The following is a 24,066-nucleotide window of genomic DNA, read 5'->3' as shown; positions in this document are numbered from 1 at the left end:
TTTTTAAGATTTTTCAGATTTTTATATGTTCAGGTCGTCGAAAGAAGTACTTTAATCATGGAAAGGCCAAAGGACTCAAGTTCCTGCACAAGACGATGTCGCACTCAATAGTAAGCAACTGGTTTCGGTCTCTGAGACAAGATAGGAACTTCTTGAATTATATTTGTGTATCGCATCGATGTACGCCTTCATCTCATTAAAACAACTTCAATTCGAATTAGATAAGTAGAGTTCTTCTAGTGCGGGAAAATCGTTTCAATTTCTATCGGAGTAAAATAAAACGTCTGCCGATTATAATAAGAATAAACTTGTAATTGTAATAGGTTTCTCATAATACAGATGAGCTTAAACTAAAATCTCTACTTATAATTCTAGTTAATTCTAACATCTCCATTTCCTAAATGTGCAGAAATTACATTTTTGATGTCACTTATTAATGTTAACACGTTAAAGCCTATCAACCTACCTAAATTCACGCTTTTACAAATCCTGCCTTATTGGCGACCAACTGGACAAAACCTAAATTGGGCATATTCAACGACTGGAATGATTTTGCTTTTGCAGGGCTGTCTTCAATCGATCCAGAAAAACATTTCAAAGAAAATGCCTTGTGGGTGGATACCACGTAATTTTGTTATTTAAATTACAGTTGATGTCAACCGAATTTGTGTCTAAGCTGCTTCACCAACTGCTCCACTCATACAATCACACTACTTATACGTGCTTATGTGGTTATACCGCGCGCGTGTGTTTGTGTATGAAAGGACCAACTGTTAAAACAGCTGAAGCAAACATTGACACAAATATGGTTGACATCAACTGTACGGAAGGCTGAGACAAAGAATTCTTTGTCGATTCCAAATTCTTTTTGGAAGAAATGGTCAAGCACTAAACTCAATTAGAAAGATACCGTTCCACAGCGGTCTACTTAAAATTAAAAGGAAATCGATCTATCTAATACTTCCGGAAGTTCTGCATTCTATGTACACAATGTGTGGTGCTTGTATGTTTAATAAATAATCGAAAGGTCATGTGTGAAGTTTGTGACAATTTTTTTTCCTTTTTTTTTAATATTTGATTTCCTTCCAATGTACGATAGCCCGTTGTGAATCCGGTGCCCTGCCAAAGGGTTTACTACCATCACGATAAACATATTGATTCACTTGATAATCTAACATCACTTGATAGTCGAAAATATCGGTGCCCAGCTGTTGCGTCAACGGATTCGTGTTTGTTGTCAGAATTCCGGCGAATTTTTTGCGCGTAGCCAATTTCAACACTTCAGCCTCCATAAAACGCATTACGGCGATGTTCTCTTGGGCCGTTAAATGGGACGATGTGCCCATCATAAATGAATGCAAGATTTTGTTGATGCCTTCGGGAAGTTGATTATCTCTGCAGGAATTGAGAAATGAAAAAGGATTTTCTTCTGTTGCACAAAAACAACATTCGTTTACCTTATCGGCCCCTCGACATGTTCCAGAAATTCGAAAACAATTATCATTTTACTGGTTACCGTCAGCTCAGGTTCATCTCTAGCGTCAAAGTTAAGCGCAACGCCTATAATCTGATTATTCTCGTCCTTTACCACAAAACTCAGGTCCTTTTCCACCATCAGTTCCCAGATTTCTTCAATGATGTCTCCATAATCGGTGAACAGAATGTCTGGCTTCAACCACTGTTCAAGGTCGGCTTTCTCAAAGAAACTCGATGTTATAATCCTGCAAAGCAGAGGACGAACCAATTAACATATTTTAGTCAAATAACGATTACCGGCCTAATTTTCCAATCTTTAGACAAATTAAGCTCCGATCAGATTAGTTTCAGGTTGAGCTCAATCCGATTGGAACCCTGAGATTTTTCAGTTTTGTTATATCGGGATCTGAAGGCTTCAAATAACCTGAGCTGATCTGAACTGAATTATAGATTTCTTGAGAGCACTTTGTCTCTATACTCGGGGAGCAATAAGTTCCTGCACACGAAGCGACAAACTTACTCAATCGTTTGGTTCTTGTGATGTAGCGCCAATGGAGCAGCCGCTAATTGCATGAATTCTTCGTCAACGAAGTCTTCGTTCATTCGATCCAAAACGTCCTCGAGAGTTTTTGCTTTAAGGAAATCCGTTATTCCGATTTTGTAGCCTTTATGTCGCAATTGTGACACCGTGAAAATTGAGTTCAACGAATTTCCGCCCAATTCATAGAAATTGCTTTTCGCAGAAATGGTTGTACGGGTGGAACGACCAATCACTTCACCGATTGTGTGGAAAAGATCATGTGCCAAACTGAGTTTGTACTCGGAAATGCCCGAAAAGTCATAGTCGATGACGATTTCAGTGTCATCTAGAAATTGATTTGATAATTTTGTCATCACACCTTTTAATCAAACAGCACACTCACCGTTATTGTTCGTATTCTCGTACATTTTCAGCAAAGATTGACGATCAATTTTACCATTGACCAGCAATGGAACCGAATCGATTATTATCACTTGAGGTACCATATAGTCGGCCAATTTCGCTTTCAAAGCATGTTCGAGCTGCGCCTCTTGCCGTATCGCTGCATCGTCGGACAAGGTGACAAACGACAACAATGCCTGATCTATCTCACCCGCATGATAGCATAGAACAATAGCTTTGTCGATGCCTTCGATGGAAAGGACATTTTTCTCGATTTCCGTCAGATCGACACGATAGCCTCGAATTTTGATTTGTGAATCTGTTCGACCCTCGTAGATGATGCAGCCACCCTTTCGTACTGATGCATAATCACCAGTTCGATACAGGCGATCGTATTCTAGAAATGGTTTTAAATAAATGAAATCGTCTGTTTCAGGATGGCCACTGACCGTTCAGTTTTCGTAAATTCAATCATTTTGAACTCACTTGGGTCACTTGCCAGCGGATTTACGATGAATCGATGAGGATCTCTGCCATTGACATACCCATCAGCCAAATTCAATCCGGATACGAACATTTCTCCTGTCTCGCCAGCTTTGACCGGCGTTAAATCGTTGTTTAATATGTAAATCACAGTATTGTCCACTGGGTATCCGATAGGAACCTTATCGAAACATTGGATTTGCGCCTTGCTTTCACAGATGAAATATGTTACATCGCCCATTATTTCGGTGGATCCGTAGAAATTGCACAAAATGTGAGTTTGTTCTTGGAAATAATCAAAAAACGATTCCGCCAAAATGGTGGACAGAATTTCCCCCGAACAAACCCAAATCTTGAGATTGAACAGAAGACCAGGCTCATTTTTCAATTCAAGATACATTAAAATTGCTCGTAGTAATGTGGGCACCAGAACCAATCGCTCGATTTTGAACTGTTCCAGAGCAGCCACTAATCTTTCTGGATCTTTCGTAATTTCTTTTGGGATTACTAAGATAGCCATACCTACAGGAAACGACAGCAACCGAATTGTAAATATGGTAAGACGCTAAGCGACAGACAGGCACCATTTTTTCTTAAATATTTTCCGAAAAAATTTTCCAAAGAAAATTGAGGGAAAATATTTTTTCACAAAAAATGGTCCCTCCAACACATATCTCCACTTATTGAGAGAATTAAAATTGTAGTCATACCGTTCAGTAATGGGCCCCATATCTCTGAAATTGAGTCAACGAACGTCAGAGCAGTTTTAAATATTCCAACTTTTTCGCTATCTGAATACGGAAATGTTTTCCATTGCCATTGCAGTCGGTTCAGAATAATCGAATGCGGTAGCCGAACCCCTGAAACATTTATTTTAGCATTATACAGACACCAAAGCAAAGCGAATTAACTGGACGGCAAAATCATGTTTTTTACTACTTCTGTGGTTGGATATGTTTGCATCAGGTGTACTTTCACTTTTTTCCGTTTGCACAACACTCGTTACTGACATTCGAGTCTTAAAAATATTTTATATATGGAACGTTAACCTGCGTTCTAAAGTTTTTCATATTCAAGAAAAAAACGAATTCGTATTTGATACACTCGGTTGACTTAAGGCAAAATGCAACCGGTGATTCTAATATAAGAGAAGCAAAATTTATTCTCGAACATTTCGAACGATGCACTTAAGGTGAAACTTCTTCAACTAAATTGTGCATTTCGGGTACAGAAGATATGACTTCAAGAGTGGTCTTTGTGACGCATGAATAGGGCAAAGAAATAAACTACCGTGAATCCTAATTTTTTTCCAAAGTCCAAAATCCAAAGTTTTTGAACTCCCGACAATTTTGTAAGTTTTTTGAGTAATTAAATTCCTAAAATTAGACGAACAGTGCTATTCATTTCATTCATCACTGTCTTGCTCGCAATACATATCGAGAATATCGACCGCTGTAGAATGATTTGTTCACGAAGGATGTTTATGCTTACGTGGAATTTACTCGTTTAAATAAATGTACAGTTCCGATTAATCAGAAAAATGATTGTTGCTTTAGGGTGAAACATATTATCAAATCCTCGAGCGAGTAGTCACCTCGGTCCAAAATTTTGCGAATTTTTTTTTAGAAATAATTCCAAAGAAAAAATTGTCGAAAAATCAATTGTTAGAGAAATACACCGGATTCACATGGTACCAACGATGTGTGTTAGTCAATCAATTCAGTCACCGTCAGTAATAGTATATTACTTCCGAGGTTCCAAGTTGTGTATTTGATAAGTGGGGTGTTACAGCCCGACCAGAAGGGGAGGGCTGTGTTCCCCACTTGTCAAATAACAACTTGGAACCTCGTAAGTACAATGCTTTACGAGATTAGGCAATGTAAATGAAAATGAAACATGCCGTAACACGTAAAATTCACTAAATTTGAAAATACCTTTCGGAACACCTGTCGATCCACTTGTGTACAAAATAATAGCGATACCATTACCATCCTGTTTCGTTAAAGCGTTTCCATCGCGGATGTTCTCGTCATTACAGGCGACTGATTGCGTGATCAATTCATTGAACGACACATAATTCGTTCCCGAAAATACCGAACAATCATCGTAACGGTCGTAGATAAGCAGTATTGGTCTAGCCTCGCCAATGATATGCTGGATGCGATTATGTGGAAAGGTTGGATCAATTGGAAGATACGAAGCGCCCGCTTTCCACACGGCCAATAGAGTGGCAATCAAATTGTCTGACGGTGTCATACAAACTGCAACGATCCAGTCGCCATCCGAATTCGGTTGACCGTTCGAATGGTGGATCGTTTGTAAAATGTATGCGGCTAAACGGTTGGCGGTTTTATTCAGTTCATCGTAAGTGGTTATGCGTTCGCCATCCACTGAATCGCTATAAATTAACGCCGTTTGGGTTTTATTGTTTGTGTTTCGTAGATTTTCCTCAAATATTTTCTGTATGGGTCTCAGGCTCAGTTCGCGATTGGCTCCTTTCACAATTGATAACTGTTGCAACGATCCCATTTCGATTTGTCTGCGGGGAAGAAAATTGAAATCTTTGTCAGTATTTTCGTGCAGAGTTCTGGTGAACTTTCGAATTGGCAATTTTATGGAACTGACACACAATTAGTGGCTTTGGATAATTTGTTTTGCTCTAGAATATTAAAAATTCCATTGCACAACAGAGTAAATCAATAGTTGCAACCAGTTTAGTCGATATAAGACATGTTTTACGTGACAATAAATTTGAGTTGGACATTAATTTCCATTTTCAATAAACTACGCCTGTAAAACTACTTGCGTGCACCATACGAAAAGAATTGGCTTGTACATTCAAATAGCATGATATCATGAAAAAGAGTTGACAGATATCCGTTTCCAAGACATCTTTCTGCTAATTTCATATCATTAAACATGATCTTTCAATAAAACCTTAGACTGATGTCACCAAGACTAAATGTGTCCTAGAGAGCAAAATGGAAATAAGATTCAATTAATCAGATAGAAGAAACTTGTAGGAACAGGTGTTAGCTTTATCTGGGGCTACTAAAATTCGTTGAGGAGTTCCACCCAGTCCTGATCCAAACCCAATTAAAATATTCTGTAAAAATTCATTAAGTTCATTGAAGTGTTCGATTGTTTTCATGGAATATCGCTGAATAAACGCTATGTTTGGATCTTTGGACCCGGTTTTGGAAGGGTAATTAGACGTTCACTTCTGCTATGAAATTATATCTGAGTCGACAGACTAATTGCTCTCAACGAGGCCGACATTTTCAAGATGAAAATTATAATTTTTATTATGCGCGGGGAAACAACTAAAAGAAGTGTGGGGTCCAAGGATATTTTCCAACATTTTCCTAAATTTTCACACATTTTTTTAATAATTTTCCCAAAAAATGTTTCCAGTAGTATTTGGAAAATGTGTAGGAAAATTCGGGAAACTCTACGAAAATGTGAGAGTACGTTTTCCCAAAGAAAAAGACAAAATAGAAAATGGAAAGATTTTTCGAATTAGATAAGGAAAATAACTGAAATGAGCATGGAGGTGGGGAAACTGCCGGAGACGTTATATTGCCCCTCGATTATTCAGCTGAATTATAATTGTAAATCGATTTTAATTACATGAACTGTTTCGGTGCATTAGCCCGAAGTAAAGTAAATTTTCCAACTTCAACTGCATTGGTTTTTAATGCATTTTTCTCCTCATAATTAATACATTCAAAATGAGCGTATAAATTTTCATTAATGTAGCAGTGACAGCTTAATTATCATTTTACAGACTAAATTTGCTATAAAAACGATTTTTTCCTAACGAGGACAGTATCTTTGACACTATTTCAATCTGAGAAATACTTGCAAAAAAAAATTTTACCCACAGAGTTACGTGGCGTTTAAAGAAGGCTGCATGAGGTAAAGGTCATACTTAACATTTGCAACGACTCTCTATTCACTGTTTAAACGTCACTCGTATATTACTTCCAAGGTTGCACAGACCATCATTTTTGCTGTGAGTTGGAAACTTTTTGGAATATCTCAGCCGGATGACCAAAAATGCAAGTATTTTTTTTTTTAGGATACTATTAACAGGAAGAAGAAGTGTGTTACTTTAACGAATTATAAGAAATATGACATTATCTTGTCACTGCTTCTCAAAAAGGTTAAAATTATCGAACTATTCGAAACGAATTAAAGTTAATGAAATTTCATTTTTATTATAATGCGCTAATGTGAAACATGTCCCCTTTCTACATTTACCTATTCACATTTTGTACAGTATATTTTGGTTGCAAAACAATAACTTTGATCCATTGCGAAGAGATTATCCGACGACAATGTGAGTTTTCATTTTTATTGTTTTGTAACCGTAATGATTGAGTCATCAAAAGTTTTCACACAAAAAAAAATAATAAAGAAAAAGGTCGGTCTACGAACTGCACACATATAAAAATTGGACTATGCTCCGTCTATAAAATCTCTAAGGGGGAAACTTAAGTAAATATCGAGTTGCTGTTGTTGTAAGTATTAGGGAATGATAGAAAAATACTGAAATGCTCCGGTAAATTCGAGAACAATCAAAACTTAGGCGTGGGGTAATTTGGCACACAGTGCTAAAAGAACGCATTTTCCAACTACGTAAAAGGTGAACTCGCACACGATTTTTCGATACCAAAATTTCGTAAAAGGAGTCATTAAGTCGATGACATGGCTAAAAATTATTTGCAGCAATAACCTTGCGCGTGCGAGTTCACCTTTAACGTAGTTTAAAAGTGCGTTCTTTTACCCGATACCAAAATTTCGCATAGGCTCCGAGCCTCTGACAATAACTACCCCTCGGTTAAACCACCGCCGGCGTTCAATTGTTTCTGTAAAATTTACTAATTTCCATGAATTCGCATAGACTTCACTCAAAAGTATAAGAAAACCGTGAAAATTTGAGGAAAATTAGGGAAACATTGTACTATGACAATGAAATTAGATGAAAAAAACAATAAACGATCGGTTCTGAGCAGCATTCTCTTAATATAATCATAAAACAATGTTAAATCATACACTATGCAATAGCAATATACTTGAAACGAAACAATTCACAGATTAAATCGTTACATATAACGATAGGCTTGCCGTTTGAAAAGGTTAACCCGACATTTAAAATTGATATTTGTGAACTGTTCTCGTTCTATTTTACTACTGTGTGGTCATCTAATCTATAAAATAGTACTTGAGAAAAATAGAAGCTCACACCTCCGATTCTGCCGCCAAAAAACCACATAATCAAGAATGTATTTTGCTGTGTACCGTAGAAGCTACAAGACAATCTATATCGCGCTTCCTATCACTATACGAAACTAGTCTGTACAATAAGTTCTTTCAGGCAACATACTGTACAGCACAAAACGAAACCATAATATCGGGAAGTGTACGGTGAAATATCATTTCCGTAATCAATTTACTTAAGCCAAAATTGGTTGAGTTTTGCTACGAAGAAGTTTTGATTGAGTACCACTCAAGCGAATTAAATAAATTGATTTTCATGAGCACTACGAATGGCTTTATAATCTGCAACAACATGTTAGATTTGTACCACATATTCATACTCATACAGCATTGTGTGTATCTCATTGAAGTGGTGTGGTAGGTCAGGCAATAAATTATTGGCAATTTCATCATCACTTTTAATGCATACACATACTACGAATAAGATTACGTCTTGTTTATGTTCTGCATACGGTGCGGTATAGTTATTATTATACCTGTTTCCGATGTCGTTGAGGAAAAGACAACATGTTTTTTCCTCGTCTAATTCAGAACTGTTGCAACACTTTTACACATAAATTCAGTGGAACGGCATAGCTAAGAGTTTGATTACTTATTACAAAATCAACCGCACCATTAAAAAGTCTTTAAGCGCTCTGACCATTTAAATGAGGCGAGTTTAGTGCGCCAAAAACGAAGGAAAAAAAGTTAATTGGTCGACAGAATGGCATTCTAAAAAATGAAACTGATCCATCATCGTTACATTGTGAATTTATGTTTCAGTTTTGAAAAAAAAAAACAAATTGCAAATGCATCAAGTGCAACCTTGCTAGTAAAAATTCGCTTACAATTCATAAAGAAGAAAAAATAAATCCGCACCCCACATCAATCACGTTTTTAGTTTAAATTTCCTTATTAACATTCATCTAACGTTTTATAGGTAGGAACATTCTCATATTGTCGGACAATTAATTAATTTGTTGCTCTTTTTTTCGTTTTCAATTTCAACAAACCAAACAACAGCTTAACTGTCCGTATAACAAATATCTATCTATGCCATATACGTACCACTAGTTGTAGTTCATCGCACAGATTTCAATGTCGCTTCAAATTACAATTATGTTAAGCGAATTGTAATTAATTGATGTTTAGCAGTTAAAAAAAAAATCAGTCTTAATTGATATAATTTGTTGTAAATATTTTCTTTCCTCTCAATTAATTCTTTCCTTTTGCTTTTGTTTGGTTGGTTGTTGTTGCTGCTGCTGCTGTTTCTCATTTCGATGGCACATATTACCTTAATCTGCCTGGAGGTGTCTATTATTGTATAACATGTTTGATGATTGTTTGGTGTACGTTTCCTCTCTCTCTCTCTCTTTTTCAATCTATGTTTCAATATCACTCTCTGTTCTTCGTTATCTTATAAGTTGATCTTAATTAAATTTACTTTTTTATATATACAATTTAGTAACCAATTTTGCTATTACTTTCAATTGTTCCATTAACATTCTGTGCAAATTTCCGCTCGGATTTGATTACATTGTTTAATTGAACTTTAATAATATCGAATTTATATTGCTCATTGAAAATGAAATTAAAAGTGGGTTTCGTTTCAAGATCTCGGGTCTGCATCAAGTACACTACACACTGTCGATCCATGCTTGGATTATTTGAGAAAAACAAACTTTCTTTGGATATTTGTTCTAAAATCATTCTTCGAGCTATCTTTTAACCTGTTACATAAGCATATGATCAGTGTTATTATCGGGTCTATTACTTCGATCGATCAACGTATTTTTAATCTGTTGATTTCAAATCTTGTACTTCAATTTTTAACATGCATTTTTACTATATAAAGTACCATATTACCCAGAGCTTGTCATTTGTCATCGTTTTCGATAACAGATGACAGGTTACCGATTTCGTTAACTAGTCCTTATACCATTGACAGATAATAAAATATTGCGTTTCTATGGACATGATAAATCGCGAAGGTCAAAATTAAATTATTTTCGAAACGTCAAAAGACTATTGTTACCTGCACACGGTTGGTTTGAAACGAGATTAAATAGGGACCGCCGACCACCAATATTTTTTTTTTCATTTTTATAATGAGTGATGGACAAGAACATCACACAGGAAAAAAATAGCTCGAACCCTTGAGCCGTTTCTGAGAACCAGTGGAATTTCGTTTTCGAGGGCTCCAGATTTGCGAGTAGAGTGACTTCGATTGAAAACTGAATCATCAACAGCACTTGTTGTGGATGTTTGGTATCGTTGAAAAGCTTATTCATCAGGCTACAGTAATAGGCGCAAATAAGTTTGAAATAAGGCTACCAGAAAGGTACAGAAGTGGCCAAATTTCACCGAGGGTAGGGGAAAAATTAACTTCTCTGAAAATGTAACTTAAAAGAACATTTTCATTTTTTTTCGCCATTCGAAAGAGCTTATTTACCGCTAGAATCAATCTGGACTGGCTGGTTCGGTCACTTTGTCAAGGATATATCACTCTTCGAAAATGATGAAATTTTGACTTTCAGCTGTTATTGCTCAGAGAGCAGATGATCGAAAGAAATATTTTTTACACAGTATATCTTAGAATTGTTCCCTCTACCGATCCCCATTAAAATTTGTGATCAGGCTGTGTCTAGCTGCTTGTGGTAGCGCATCCACTGGTTCTCAGAAACGGCTCAGCGGTTCGAGCTAATTTTTTCCTGTGTGATGTTCTTGTCCATCACTCATTATAAGTATGAAAAAAAATTATTGGTGGTCGGCGGTCCCTGTTTAATCTCGTTTCAAACTAACCGTGTGCAGTAAAAGAATGCGTGCAGAATTTCACCCAAGTTTTAGCCCCGTGAATTCAAAGAATAGCTTAAACTGAAGTAAATTGTATAAGCAGACACCAAACTCGGTAGTCCTTTATGCTGATTTGTCTGCAATGGATGTTGCTTCCATTATTTTTTTATTCATTTGACTCATGGGTCGAAAACTAGAGGAAAATATTCATAGAAAATCAATCCTTTGTCAAAAGAAAATCCTTTAAAATTTTACGAAAGAAAATCCTGAATTCGTAGAATACTCAAGAACATCCACGAAATCATAAAAAATCCTTTAAAAGGGTCCAGAAAATCGTCTAAATAGAAAAAAATCATTGAAAATCGAAAATATTATTTGAACATTCATCAACAATCAGTAAAAAATCCGAGCTCGAAGAAAACCTTGGAAAACGATAGGAAAATTCTTTAAAATCATTGGAGGATTTGTCTTTTTGAAAATCATTTGTAAACCAAATTTACAAATATCTGCCCCTCGACCATCCGTACGACTTCAACTTCGATGAGTGTCGCTCGATCCATACATACACTAGGCTTGCCTTCTATAGGACACTTCTAAGCCTCTCAAATAAAATTGTTGGAAATGAATGATTTGCGTGTGAATTTTCGCCCAATTTATTAAAACTCAGTCAAAAATATAAATTTTTGGTATTTTCTGTCATTTACGTCGTCTGTTTCGACTCTAAAATCGTTCAATTGGATTTTTCCTTGTTACGAATGTCTAGAATTCATACCAGCGCCTCTGGGCTTAAGAATAAAGCGACAAAAAAATTTATGAGCAAGCCCATTGAAAAAGTCTTTGCCTTATTAAAATAGGCATTGTTTTAAATTGTTTCTTATTGCAGATGCATAGAATTCATTACGGCGCGGCGCGTCTGATCGCGATCAATAGGTTATATGATCTGAAATTTCAGGTCAGGTGTGAGAACAGATTTCACTTCGACCTGCATTTTTTTAGACATTGTAATTAAAATTTGTGTAAGAAATGTAGGCTATTCTAAAATCTGACCTGACATGTTGACTTTGTTATTATATTTCGACATGTTGACCTTATTATTATATTTCGACATGTTGACCTCATTATTATATTTCAGATATTAGGTCAATGCAGGAAAGGTCAAAATTTATTAAAACATTTTTCAAGTAAAATTCTGGTTGACCTGTCCGGTTGCAAACTTTACTATTTGGAAGATCATAGAATTTCACTGAACAGTAATATCTTTTAAAAATATGTGGGTTTAAGTTCGAAGGTAGACGAGTGTTGGTAATAAATTTCAGAGAGTGAGTATAAATCGGCAGCGCGTTACAGGTCCAATTTTTGCTGAAGAAAAATAGAAACAAACTTCAGGAAAATAGTTATCAAATCAGAAAAATGACTCCCCAAAAATTGACCTGAGGTCGCTGTTAAGAGATTTTTTTTAAATGCAAACCATCTCATGTTTCAAAACTATGCTAGAAGTAAAACAAACTCAACAAACTGCTAACAGCAACAACAATCTTAACGTTACCTTATAAATATATAAGCCTGAGCTTCTATGGAAAAACTAATGATCCAGATCCCAAATGATAAAATATGTTTATGAAAGTCTCATTTCAGTTTTTTTTAATGAGTCACCTTGCCTCGTATACTTGTTTCGTATTTTAAATCCTAACAGCGAAACAATTCACATTTGTTTTCATTTAGTAGATTCGATGAAGAGACAAGTTCAATTACCATATTGTACTCACACATAATGAACGATAAAATCCTTTTCAATGATTTCAATTAAGTTATTCATCTTCAATCGTGTTAAATTACCGTGAGTGCACCTGTTGCAATCATTAATTTTTCTTTCTTGAATACATTAAATTGGACATTGATGTGTAAAGAGAAACGAGCCCATTCATAAAATGCAAACCGTAAAGAGAGGCAACTACCAAAAAAAAGAAGATAAACCAAAATATACCTATATAGGTATGTCGGAGGTATCCCAATAACTATGACATGCAACGAATTTGTTTTCCTTTATTAAGTGATTAACCTTGCCTCATTATGTGTAAAAAAATTGCTATAAAACGTATTATATGTAAATATAACAGTTTCAAGTGTAATTTGAGGAAAGAAATCTAATTTGTTTTGTGTTTTGTTTGTTCTTCGGTTAACAAGGTTGATTTCATCACATTTACAGCGATTTCTTATTTAAAAAAAAAACTGTTTGAATGATCACATATGAAAGCGAAAATCTATAAGTGAATCATAAAACCGGCGAAAAATGAATTATACAATTGACTGTAACCATTTTATAATTCAATTGAAAAATAATTATGTGAATTACTGGGTCACATTCTGTAATGCCGTGTAATTATAATGCACGCGGGAATACATATATTTCATACGTCGTCTGTGCATCACCTTTGGTAATGCCCCCCGAAGGATAATTATAAAGCGCACGGGTACTAATATGTCACAAGTCGGTGCTTATGCAAATACTAATTAGAACCCACCGCTGTTGATGCGCAGATTGATGAAGATTTTTTTTTTTGGTTTTATTTAAAATGCCTGATCTTGTCTTCATACGTGTACAAACTATAAAAATTTATCACCTCCAGGCTACGGTCGAATGCAATTCGTTGACTTGATATTTCAATTTAAAAAAAAACCTAAGGAGAACACTATTTTACCATAAGCGATGTTTCGCTACTGCAGTCACTCTACCGTAACTAGAAAATTGATAATATAGTTATAACTGAACAGGGTGCGCAGTCATTCGGGACGACAGAAGAAATAAAAATAATTAAATGAAACAACAGTGAAATAAAACTATGGCGCTCGTGTTATATATAGGTTGTCGGACGAACTTTGAATCCAATTTTTTGATGTTGTATAACTTGTACTCGATCCAATAATGAAACAAGAAGTCTTAAGAATGCTATTTATTGTCATCCTGGCTCTTTGAATATACAGAAAACGATGTCAATGAATCGATATCGAGCTGAATGTCGACTAATTTTTTTCTAACATTTTTTCGCACTAGTGTGTTAAAGTGTTTTTTTGTAGTAAATATGTTGTGATTGTCGATTTGTTCTGCCTGTCCGTGGCTCGTAATAACAGTCTTATATTTAGAGTGCAAAGCAACATCGTCTCGATACTAACTTTTTCCTAGCAGAGACTTCTCGGGAAGCCCCAGCAATTTATTTATGCAACCCAGCACAAGTGGTTTACGCGAGTTGAGTAACTTCTTGCAAACTTATTAAAACGGTGTAGACTGGAGGAGGTTGAATGTTTGAAACCCTTTTTTTTCATTTACTGAAGTTTTCACCGTCATAGAACTGTTAAGCTTCTTCTATCTTAGCGGGATGTTTTAGGCATTTTTGATTTTTCTGACTATGGAATGAAGTGAAATTTAGGAATCAATTTTCTTCAGCCGTTTCAGTACTTATACAACATGTTGTATTGCTGTATACAGACGTAAAGGAGATTTCCTTGCATGAGTGGATCAGGTGAAAAACAATTGAAGCAAATTGATGCCTTAATTTGACTTCCTTAAACTTCAAAAAAATAATCTTCAATTGGACACCCTGTAGTAGTGTAAGGTAAATGGTAAAAAATATTTACTTTTCAACAGCTGCGTATCGGATAAATGTTGCTTATATATGTGATTAATTCTAATGATTGTAATTGATTTTGCAACACATTTTGTTGTTGTTTTTTTTATAAAAATACAAATTTAAACAAAAAGAAGATTAATAAATTATAGACTCAATTACAATGGACTTTCAATATTTACTTCTTCAAGGTTCGTTTTCAATGCATTTTTCTACAATAAAATAAAAATTGAAAAACCTACAATCGTAAATTGGTTTTTTTTTCTTTGATTTTCAGTGTCGCTGTCCTCACAATACAATATACATGTTCCATTTAGTCGAACAATACTTTTGTCTTCTTTTAAATAGCTTCATAACGAAACAATTGGAATCATTTAATTATAATTTATTGATTTTCATTTAATTGATCGAAGAAGAAGCAAAAAAAACGGCAACATAAATAAAAGATTAGCGTATAAATTACATGCTTAGTGAGAGAGCCGTGTTGAGCGATTCAATTGATAGATACACCAATCTTAGGCGAAGAAATGCAATTTGATTTGTTTTATCCTGACCGGCAAAAGTTTTGCTGATTTGAATCGAAGGACGTGCCGTATATTGTGGTAATATTACCCAAATTTCAAGTTCAGTCGAATTAGATTTAGTTAAAATTGTGCACACAAAAAAAAATATGGCAAGGTCAGTGGAATTATAACCGATTTAAGTGTGTAATGTGCGTCAAATTTAAACGATCGAATTACATTTCTAAAGTTTAGATTTTTTTATTTATAAAATGGGAAAGGCAGTCTTCTCGTGTGCATATACAAACCTTACTTCCCGTGCACAATCTTCGATAATCGTTTGCGAATTTCGAATTTGATAAACTTTCAAGAATTTTCTGAATTAGTTAATGATTAAGCAAAAACAATTCGTATTAGTTGTATCATTTGTTTCCGTTGAATTAACGAGTATAATCGTCAAGTACATAAGCAACGAAATCCAACAGAAATATACATTTTTACACTTGGCATTGCTCCGAACATCTTTATTTATTTTGTGCAGATAATCAAAGAATGGGTGCCCTGCCCTAATGTAGATCATTTTCTATATCTTGCTGAATTTACTGGCTGTCTCAGAGTAAAAGTTCCAGTTAAAGCTTAGTACAAATTTATGTTTAAATACAGTGACATTTTTCTGAACAATTTCGCCTGAAGTGCCAAAATCTATAGCAACACAAATTATTCGACATACTTTCCCGCACTTGTATTGAAATGAAGTTCACTTGCGTTGATTGCGTTTCAATTTTATTTTTTAACTGACTTCGGAGTTCCTGTATTGTAGTCGTCAATTGAAAAAATAATAGTGTGCACCTTGTTCTAAATCTACTATAGCGGACTAAGCACTCTTTCGCATTAGTACGGAAATAGCAAAAATGTTCTAATAGAGTCGTAACAACTCGACTCTCTCTCAGAATTTTTCTCGTTTGAGCTGAATACAATGTACGGAAAAAGATCCACTTTCTGCATTATTTGTAACACTAACAGCTGTTGCTTTTGAGTTGACTTTTCATTCAATTATTATTTATAAAAGAATTAAGCTAATTTAATTGATTATGTAAAAAAAAAACTCCTTTCGAATTCAATGTTCTTACAAATGTCCCCATTACTTATTCGTAATTGCGCTATTCGTAACCATAATTCGAATTGATAATTCGAAATACGATTTTTTGCAATGTAAAATATGACATTTCGCCAACAAAACGTATTATACAACAAGCTGCATAAATATCTATTGCCTCTCGTGATTACGCATTCCATATGGAACATTCTTGACATAACCAAGGCAATAAAAGCAGTATTTTTTAATGCACATCTTGACATAAAGGATAGTGATAACTGGTATTGTACAAAATATATGATAAGCCCTGGCTAATGTGCAGTTACGTAGCAAACGGCATGATAATGTAAGTGTAGTAAAGGATCAATAGCCCTTAATGTATATGACGAAAATCAGTGTGAAAATGTTCCTGAAGGAACGTCAGATATTTTACTCACCCGGAAAATCAGTCATTATATTTCTAGGTCGATTGTCAATGTAGGTAGATGGAAATGTTCAAAATTTTTAAACATGTTTGTACGACGAGAGAGTAAAGTAAACTGGCAGGGCCGGGCGGTTCATTTTTCGAATGTTAAATTAGGTAGGTAGATAGGAGCAGTTGACTTTTCCTGAATTGCCACAATGAATTTCAACTTCAAGAGAGAGTAAATTTTCACCCTGTTAAAATTCAAATTTGGTGCTTGCTGATCTTACCACTGATCAAAATTGTCATTTGTAAACATTTGCGCTACTTTATCAAAATCTAAGCAAATTAAGCCTAATTTTTGAACTGACTGTCGCTCGTCACTCTTCAAATAAACTACCCTTGCAACGTGATCGATCAAATTCCAAGAGTAATTTTTTACAATAAAAGTTCTGATTTTCTGAGCATTTTCATTATTTTTTCAAAATATGTCCTGACTAGTGTTAAAAAAAATCAACATTTCAAAACGCGATGCGAAAATTAACGAATGATCATCACCGCTTAAATTGGCGAACCCTTCTGTTCGAATTTTATTTATCACGAGTATTTGTATCTATTAATAATAACGTGCAGCAAGAACTACATGGATAGTTAAGCAAAATTTATTTTTAAGTTCTTGATAATCGAAAGTCAAAAAGTGTGCAATCTAAATCTACGCATCCTAAACGGTTGAAAAAAAATTACAAAAAATAGATGGATTGGGACGATAGGAATATAAAGCCACGCTACCGTAACGATCAAATAAATCAGCCAGTTTTGTTGTTAACAACTTTTTTTATTTTTATAAAAATTAATAAATAAAATTTAGCAATAACTGACAGTTAACAAACAGAAAATATTTGAAAAAAAACAATGTCAAATTAGCAATTTCAGTAGATAAATAAAATAAAACATGGCACGGATTATGTTCGGGCCAATTAGTTCGGACACGATAATTAATGAAGTACAAAATCGTTGAGCGGTGCCGCTGAACTTATATGTTCAGTTGTGCAAAATTAAGAATTTAAAATATTCCAATTTTAATTAATTTATATCATAAAGTTAAATGGTCGAGGTTAAAGTTTCTGTGTTGCCTGTCTCTCTATAGGAGCCCAGACCAAAAGACCTAGAAATTTGACATTTGGCATACTGATTCCTAAGAGTTAAGTCAAGTACACAACTATCCGCGGGAATTAAGTTTTGACAGAAAATGAACGTTTCAGCTAGCATAGAAAAATGTATGAGTATTTTATTGGTAATAATAGTTGGTATTCTTGACTTAAAGACGTAAAAAGTACGCGCTATATTTTTAAATATCATGCGTTATTTGACGCGCTAAATTTAAATGTCAGTATTTTATGCATTTATTCAAATTATTTTCGGTGCGTTAGCTTTCGGACGAATCCTTTATTTTTGAAGAAAGCGTCATTTTTTAAATCAAATTTTTTTAGAGAGAATTTAATAGTTGTTGCGTCAAATTTTTTTTTTTTTTTGAAACAATGGTTTTTGACGCTTGAAACAAAATATTATTTTTGACGAGGAAAGTTCTAAGTTCCACATTCAATTTCATGAAAAGTCCACTTTTTTTGCAACCGAGCAAAACCGGGAGTACTCCCATAATAAAATCGAACGAAAACAAAAGATTTACAAGAAGGTAAACGAAATAGCATATTTGCTCAAAATGAATTGCATTCAATAAAATTGAAATGCATTGAGACTGATATTATAAACAATGTAATTGCTTTGTACGGAATAACAACACGTTATCTGGATTTAATTTTTTTTTTTAAATTTTATTTTATATTAATTTGATCGGTATCATATGGAGTGTATGGTTGATCCGTTGATGTATACATTATGCTCTTGTTTTTGTTTTTATAAATAATGAATTGAGCAAGAATAAGTTTTGTTCTTTTTCTAGAAGCAACAAAAAAAACGTTTACCAAGGTTCGTACATTTACACTCTAGTCAAGTTTAAGGAAGGTATACATGATGTACAATGATGATGAAAGTTAAAGTTTTATTTGATCAGAAACAGCTATACTTGTTTGCTTGGTGTTTACAACTTGTTGTGTTGCGACTATGTCTTTTTTATGACGCGAAACTATAACACATCTGTTGATCTACTATCAGACGTCGAGCTTTCAATGGAACAAAGAAGGAAAGAAAAATCGAAAAACAGTTTTTTTTCATATTCTCCATAGGTCTGTTCAGATTTGGAAATGTATAAATCTGCGTAAGCATTTTGTTCCAGTCTTGAATTTCAAGATTTGCTCTTACATTTCAAGTTCAGATTTTCATTGGTATATCAAACATTCAAGTGTGTAATTCGCATGACCTTCATCGGCTGGTTAAAGGCATTTTGTTTTCATTAATGTCCAGTATGTTTTTGCAACGTGAACTTCTTAATGTGTACTTTCGTGTCACCCATGTAAAGAGACCAGGTGCCCTTATGCATATATGAAAGACGTACCGCAACCGCTACCTTAGATGAAAGAGTGTTTTCTAGTAAAAATTGGTAAAATTAAAAGCTTAACAAAATGCTCAACTTGTTCTGTTGACCATTACAGATGAAAATCTAAAAATTAATTTTAAGCATGCTTTTGCTTTCGCTAGGGTCGAAAGTGGCCTATTACACACCTAGGGAAAACAAGAAAATTTGCTTAGGTTTCGGAAGCACGTAAAATCCATTTCATGCCTCCGTATAAAAATAAAAAATCTCGTTTTCATGTGTGTTTATTGACATCGACTTCGCCTCGGATCAACAAAATTCACACGAAAACTGTTCTTTTCAACCTTCTATCCCTTGTCAAGTATTTTTATCATTATTGATTCCTCTGGCAAGATTCCCATATTAAGTGTTAGAGACGATGCATCGCGATGGAAAAATTAGAAATTAGACTTATTATTGAATTTTGTGCGTCTTTACCGGCTACTATGTGTGAAGGCTTACGCCGTCGACATGAGCTGCAACCTTTCCACTATTCAAAGAATAGGCTCCTAATTTCACATCATTCTCCACAGTTACTCGCGTTCTTCACTGACTAAATAATATTAAATTGTCGACAAATTATTACGAAAATAGAGGCTATGCAGGCGGACGTAATATCACCAGCTGTAGAAAACAATTAATTTTCGACTAATAAATATGGATAAAAATTTAAAAATTAGATCAATATGGTTTCTGCTTAGCGTAATGCCACACACCGTTGTTACACACATGTTGTTTCCTAATTTGTGGCTCATCAATTATGCATTCGTTAATCAAATTTTAACATTTTCATAGTTTAAGCAGTAACATTTTCTGCAGCCAGTAACAATGAATTTGTCATTATGATTTTTGTCTTTACTTTAACGAATAGTTTGCTGTATAGCTAGTCGTCGTTTCCGACAACAGGTGACTATGAGTTTCATGAGTTTCTAGATTTTTAATTCGTTAAAAGATGTAGTATAGCGCTTGGCAATTGAATGAGCAATGATTCTTGTGATTCTTTGAGCGTGGAACGTGATTACCGTAATTTATGTAAATTAAAATAAATTTTGGCTTCCATGGAACATTATTGATTAATTCTCGTCTGTAAATTTGTTTTTTGGAGGAGACCAAATTCTTATTGCATTATTCAACGATGAGCTATTGATTGGCGGATTCGATTATTTTACGAACGATGCACGCCCGTAACAATGTCATTTTCAATTTAGTTTGTGAATAAATCGAGCGTACGACGATTGTATTCTAGCTCTACCAAATCATCTCTATTTTATACCATTAACGGTATTTTGATACACCTATCAAAAATTAGGTATTATCACATTTTTGTTTTATGTAGGATCTGATATTTCTTATCCCAAACATTCTGACAGCTGTTATATTGAATGAAATATTTGAACTTTTTCCCAGTCGAAATTTTTGTCGCACACATGTAACGATTAGTTTACTGGGATACCAACCAAAAAACCATTCAATATCAAGACTGTCAAATCTGTGGATCTAGAAATTATGTAGAATCGATTGAAAACGAAAATGTGATAGTTCGTTAATTTTTTTAAGTGTACTAATTATACTAATGGTATCAAATATTGCAGTATTTTGATACACCAAATATTCTTTTAAAATGCTGGGTGCTTCGTCTCTACACAAATTGCTTGTTAGCATTTACAATTACAAAAAACTCCTAAAAATTCTTAAAAAAATTTCCTCAAAATTCGTTACATTTTGAATGTCGAAATCTGGGAATTTTTGAATTTTTAGCAATTCTTAGAAATTGAACTTCTAAAACTAAGCCCTGATTTACACAAATTGTTTTTTTTTACAAAATGTTAATTTAATCTCCTGAGACTGCCGATAAAATGCATCTCTGACGTCAGTTCACCATACTCCCAAAGAAGTTAAGATCTCTTTCAGCCAAAAATTACATATTCAAAAATCCACTCTCATATTTTAGATGCAACAACACTACACACTACTACGTAAATTCGATCGTAAACTTGTAGGTGATAAGAGGTCAATTGAATTAATTCAGGTCCATCAATATGCAAAATTGATCAATTGTTCTCTTAAATGTTTGTATGACCGTTTCTGATTCATTTTTTTTTAATTCACAAAATTTTAATATGGCTGGATGTTAACACATACCCTGTTTATGCTTGAATATATCCGTAAAATTCCTGTACTATGAACTGATTCGATTGAATGCAACAAAGGCAAAAACTTTTTTTAATTGCAAAAAAAAAAACACTTTCCACACAGGTCAAAAATAAAAGCTCGACAAAGTTGTCTTTAACGAAAATAAAACAAATTTTAACTCAAAAATTACAACTTTGTAAATTTGCAAACAAATTTCTGTTTTCTGTTTTAACGGAAAAACCATTCAAAAATTCAAAACACAAACATTGAGCAAAAAAAAATAACCCGAACTTGTTAACTGAATAGCGTCCTAGAATTATACTAGCAAAATATTCTGCATTTAGCCCCGCTATATATGTTTCGCTGAAAGAAAATTCCCTTTCCATTCAATCGTTTCATTCAACGTTTTTACAATACGAAAAAAATAGCGTCTATATAACGCGATTCTGTGTACTTTTTATCAATTCCAATTTGACCGCGCGCAGCAAACACTCAATAAATAACTTTCGTCAGTTAAACATCATAGGAACAACAATGTGTTTTTGATTGAATTAAAAGCCATCTCGTAACAACAAAATATACACAAATCGTACACACTATACTTATTCCTCTCAAATAATAATAGCTAGATATATAGAGTACACGCTTGGAAATGCATAAAAATTAAGAATCTGAACTATTGTCTACGTTTTTTTTTTAGGCGATATTCTGGTTCTCTTGTTCAAGAGAACAACGCTCGCGGTTACGTTTCTTTTCATTTTTTTTTATTTCTTGATGAATTTTCAGTTTTTCAATGTTAAATTACAAATATTTATCAATTTAATATGCAAGTTTCCCTACCAAATTAGCTTCAAGACCAAGTTCATTCCGTTCAGTTATTGACGTAAATTGATGATATGGTGACACAAAATTACAATTTATTCTCAAAATTTTTAGAGAAATGTTGGTTAGTCAACGTTCGCGAGTCAATATTTGAATTGGTTTTGGGTAATAAAATACATTTTTTTGTGGTAAATTGAGTAGATTTTTTTTTTTTTGGTAAATTGGTATAAGGTTAATATCGAAGCGAATAAATGTTCTGGTTTTTTGTTTTCTATTCGCTTCTCTTTTCTATCAAAAAGCATTGATCATGGTAATGGATAAATTGAAGTTATATAATACTTACTTTGTGATCGAGGTTTCTTCGGGTTTTTTCTCTAAATTTTTATTTTTTTCAATTTAGCAAGTAACGTTTACCGAGGTTGCATCTGCAGGTCAATAAAGTTCTAGCTTTACAAATTATTTAAATTAAGTGAGTCGCTCAAGTAAGTACGACAATGTAATGTGATACATTGCTGGGTACGATCAATATAATGGGCGGGTTAAAGAGATTTTAATATCAAATATGAGTTAGGAAATAAATAAAATGTTGTCCTTTAGCTGTTTGAAGCTTCACACGAAAACGAAAAAAACAATTCTCCGGAAACGCATTTCATATCAAACCAAAACAGTTTACCACTGCAGAAGTAAGGTATGTTCCCAATTGATCAAAGATCGAATTTCTGTATTCTTTCATCTTGTTTGGCCATAATCACGTTTACAGTGCATGCGTTAGTTCTCCATATATTTTTGTGTTTATCTTACAGGGAAACGCACTTCAAGCATGAGTTTTTACTCTAAATTAGGAATTGAAACTTAACAGATAACTGTAAAACTCTGTAAAAAAGAGACCATTTCATACTGACCAGTACTCTAGTTGGCAGGTGTCACGACTATGATCACTTTTGCTTGAAGTGCGCTGTTCAATGGCATAATTCTTAGTCACATTAGAGTATATTACGCGATGCCGTTGTTAGTTGTGTATATATAACAATTATGAATTGTATGAAGTAAAAGGACTCAAATGTTCATTTACCAACGTACAAATGTAATTTTTTTAATGAAATATTTTGGGAAAAAACGAAAAGAAAAGAGGTCATTCATGGCTTGTATTGTCAACGAAGTGCTGGACGATTCGCTAGACACTCAGAATTAAATACGATTTTAAAGTTCCTATCGGTTTAATTCACAACAACAAGCAATGAACTTATCTTAATACCTTCGTCGAATGGAAAGAGAATTTCATATATTGATTTGTCATGCATGTCTGCTGGTAATGAATATGTTAGATCTAAGAATAAGTCGATTCATATGGTTTGCCTTGTTTTATTTCTATTATGAAAAAATCCGCTGCTCTCCCATACAATCCTATACAAAAAACTGAAAAAATGTTCCAACGGATGCGGAAGTGGACCTATGCACATACCAAACTATACGCTCGGGACGGACAATGTAGTCTTGATCGTTTGCATAATTTGAACGAATACGTTGTTAACATGATGCCATTTAGTGGTAAGTGTTGGAGCGCCTCGAGAATCTCAGATAGTAGTCATTGATACATATTTGTTCTAGATGCATTGGTTCTTACCAATTTTAATGTTTGTTTGTTTGACCTCACTATTCACTTAATATGACTTCGAAACCACGCCCCAGAGTATGCAAATACTCTCAGAGTGGCTGCTTAAGAGGTATCGGTGCTTAGCTGAAAAGCATACATTAGGGCGAATTTTAAATAATGGATTTTAGTTTACTTTTGGTGATATATTTCCATCTGAATCCTTTTTGAAAAATGTACGACCGCAATTCCGACCACGAATGTGGTAGCTTTCAACAGAAAATAAATTTAGGCTACAATTTTAGCTAAGTACCGATGCTTCTTAATTGATAATATCAATTTGATATCTCGCTTAAATGTATGCTAGCTATATCCACACAAATTCATCGTATTTGGATACATCATACGAGTCATTCAGTGTGTACAAGTACA

The 24,066-nt window shown here is 34.1% G+C and overlaps 1 protein-coding gene across 1 annotated transcript; it reads right to left on the bottom strand.

Annotated features, from left to right (window-relative positions):
- Positions 1–291: 291 nt before the first annotated feature.
- LOC119067325 (mycosubtilin synthase subunit C) lies at positions 292–21,662 on the bottom strand. The gene is made up of 8 exons (XM_037170231.1): positions 21,231–21,662; positions 4,816–5,420; positions 3,592–3,741; positions 2,885–3,403; positions 2,400–2,795; positions 1,997–2,342; positions 1,458–1,721; positions 292–1,395 (listed from the first exon to the last, which is right to left on the bottom strand). Exons 2-8 carry the CDS (start codon positions 5,408–5,410, stop codon positions 1,068–1,070), a joined length of 2,598 nt encoding a protein of 865 aa, XP_037026126.1. The 5' UTR covers positions 5,411–5,420; positions 21,231–21,662; the 3' UTR covers positions 292–1,067.
- Between the last annotated feature and the right edge of the window lie 2,404 nt (positions 21,663–24,066).

This window comes from Bradysia coprophila, assembly GCF_014529535.1.
Source record: "Bradysia coprophila strain Holo2 chromosome X unlocalized genomic scaffold, BU_Bcop_v1 contig_12, whole genome shotgun sequence".
Taxonomy (NCBI): domain Eukaryota; kingdom Metazoa; phylum Arthropoda; class Insecta; order Diptera; family Sciaridae; genus Bradysia; species Bradysia coprophila.
This window is presented reverse-complemented; position numbering and strand designations above follow the sequence as displayed.

What these genes read in the sequence shown, in the direction of transcription:
- LOC119067325 (XM_037170231.1), bottom strand. Translation starts at nt 5,410, where the DNA reads ATGGGATCGTTGCAACAGTTATCAATTGTGAAAGGAGCCAATCGCGAA. An exon ending in CGAGAATACGAACAATAACG is followed by an intron (nt 2,343 to 2,399) that starts GTGAGTGTGCTG and finishes ATCAATTTCTAG; the next exon opens with ATGACACTGAAATCGTCATC. An exon ending in CATGTCGAGGGGCCGATAAG is followed by an intron (nt 1,396 to 1,457) that starts GTAAACGAATGT and finishes CAATTCCTGCAG; the next exon opens with AGATAATCAACTTCCCGAAG.